Raw genomic sequence first — 2,500 nt, forward strand, 5'->3', positions numbered from 1 at the left:
CTATCTTCCTGTCAAGTTAGGTTGAGATAAAGTGTGTTTAAAGTGGCAGGCCGTAAGACTAAAAGCAGTAGCAGGCAGGAGAGGGGGGCGGGAGGTAGACAGGCCCCAGGCGTCTGATTTGTCATGTTTATCGTGTCACTCAACAGCAGCAGGGCTTAACACTGGGAGTGCCCTGGAAGTGGTCGCTCCTGGATGTTAGCTTAAAGAAGTTGAAAATAGACCTCCACTAATTGCTGCCATGTGTCCCAAGGCCCAGTAAAGTGCTCATCAGTGAGGAACATCAGCCGAGGGAGAAATCAGATATGAGCCCATATGTCTGACTCGTCTTCTTCTCCTTTTCTCTCAGCCCTCGTAACTTTCCTCCTGAAAACACGGTTTTACAGAGAACCCAAAGCATTCCCTGGCTAGTCCCTGTAGGAGAACCCTTGGCAGAACCATTTATGGTGCCATGTATAGCTGTTTTTTCGAGCCATGTGGCACTTTTTGTCTGTGGAAGAAAAGTGTTCTATGACAACTTTAAGAGTATGCTGCTTTGGGTTGTACCCTGTACGTTTATTTGGAGGTTTTTCGTAATGTCTGCCATCTTGGATCCCGTGTTCCACCACCCCGTTGCTCTTGGGTTGAGCAAGGTTGGGGTCCAGTGCGTGTGTGTGTGTGTGTGTGTGTGTGTGCATGTGTGTGTGTGTGTGTGTGTGTGTGTACTGTACGTTCTGCACTCCACGCCCCCCACTGTCCTTGGTGTGTGGGCCCCCCTCTGCAAGCTGTCATTTCAGTGGTGCCATCCTTCCTGTTTTCACTCATCTGCCCCCCGCCCCCCCGCCACCCGCCACCACCACCACTACCACCACCATCCCCACCCCAGTCCCCTGCAATCCAGAGGCCCTGTGCTTGGCAGCCGCAGCCACCCTAACCACACACTGAACTGCCACTTGTTGTGTGTAGAGTCATCCTCACCACCATCGAGTGTGTGTTGTGTGTGTGTGTGTGCGTGTCTGTGTCTGTGTGGGAGACACCCTTACCACCACCACTCCCCCACCCAAACCCCATCCCCACCCTGCGTCACCCCCCCCCCCCCTCCCATTCTCCTCCCCCGCCTCTAACCACAATCCCTCTCTCTGGCCCTCTACTGTAATCTGTCAGTGGCTACTGTTCCTTTTGAATTATCTACTGTGGAATTATCTCTTGCTCCAAGGCTGGAGCACTAACCATTCCAATATGGGGTTTAACATCGAAAGGGCGCTCTCGGATTACATTGAGAGTGGCAGTTGTTTTGTGGCTATTGGGAATCGAACCGATGCTAAGACTTGTGATTTGCTTGAATAACTGTAATCGAGAGTACGGTCTTTGTATCTCTTTCGTCACATGTAGGTGACGATTTGAATAACACTCCTGATAGATAAGACGGGGGTTCCATCATCTTTATTATGTGTGCCTGCGTGCATGTGAGCGTGTTTGCATGTGCATTTCTGTGTGTGTGTGTGTTTGCTGTTTGCGAGCCTTAGCATCTGTCCGTGGGTTGTTGCTGTGGGTGACTGAGTTCCATCATGCGTGGGCGCAGGGAAACGCATGCAGACCACACCTCCCCTGGGAGCCAAGCAAGGTATCCTGGGCAACGGTGTTAGAAGTGTGCTGTCACAGAGGGGAGTCGGAGGTTAAAAGGCACGGCACTCTTTAGTTGCACTCAAACACCAAGGTAACGGTAATTAGATAAAGTCGCTGACTATAGGTAAGCTCAGAAAAAAGCTGAAACTGTTTCAAGGCGAGGACAATGTCGGATGTTGTGATGATTCATACGTGGGTGTTTGTCTTCACGTTCAAACAGTGTGATATCAGTCGTCATCCTGTTATAGTTAGCTTTCTTAGGCATGCGACACAGTGCCACACAACAAACGCTGGTTAGCCGTATAAAAAAAGCGACAGTCACTAGCTGCTGACACTGCTGTTAGCGGGGCTGAGACTGCACACGTTTGTCTAAAAGCCCGGTACTTACAGGTATCGTATGAGTTTTGATCATGTGATCAAACTCCTCGTTAATCTGTTTGTATTTCTCCTCAGTGCGCGGGGTGAGAGCGAGAGCGGCAGACTCGAGCTCCGGGCTCTCGCCGCCTTTATGCTCCTTCTTGTTCAACGCCTGCCAACGGCCAACGCAACCCCCGACAGAACGGGGCGGACGGGAGGACAGAAGGACAGATGAAGGAGAGAGGAGGGGGGTGGGGGAAAAAAGAAAAAAGAGAGACAAAACAAAACAAAAAAGAAAGAGAGAGAAGAAGAGAGAGAGAGGGAAAATAAGGGTGAGTGCAAAGGCTTATAGGGGAGTTTTACTTACACACAGTCTCTGTCTGCTGATCATGAGGTCAATGTCTTCGTTTATTTTCCTGTACTTGTCCTCCGACTCGGGGCTGTGGCCGACAGAGTCATCTGCGTCTTGGTCTGGGCTGTCGCAGCCGTTTAGTCCCTTCTTTCTCAACGTCTGAGGGAACAGAGCAAGTCGCACAACACA

General features: G+C 50.7%; 1 protein-coding gene across 1 annotated transcript in view; it reads right to left on the reverse strand.

The window, feature by feature from the left end:
• The window catches only part of LOC308175448 (myocyte-specific enhancer factor 2C-like), a gene marked incomplete at both ends in the record, with an annotated part of 5,012 nt that extends 2,542 nt beyond the window's left edge, over positions 1–2,470 (reverse strand). The window contains 2 exons of the mRNA XM_080551116.1: positions 1,991–2,131; positions 2,327–2,470. Of these exons, the coding sequence (XP_080407242.1) occupies positions 1,991–2,131; positions 2,327–2,470 (285 nt within the window). The remainder of the gene's footprint in view (positions 1–1,990; positions 2,132–2,326) is intronic.
• Positions 2,471–2,500: the final 30 nt, after the last annotated feature.

The sequence above is a fragment of the Nansenia antarctica genome (genome assembly GCF_963989245.1).
Source record: "Nansenia antarctica genome assembly, contig: SCAFFOLD_639, whole genome shotgun sequence".
Taxonomy (NCBI): domain Eukaryota; kingdom Metazoa; phylum Chordata; class Actinopteri; order Argentiniformes; family Microstomatidae; genus Nansenia; species Nansenia antarctica.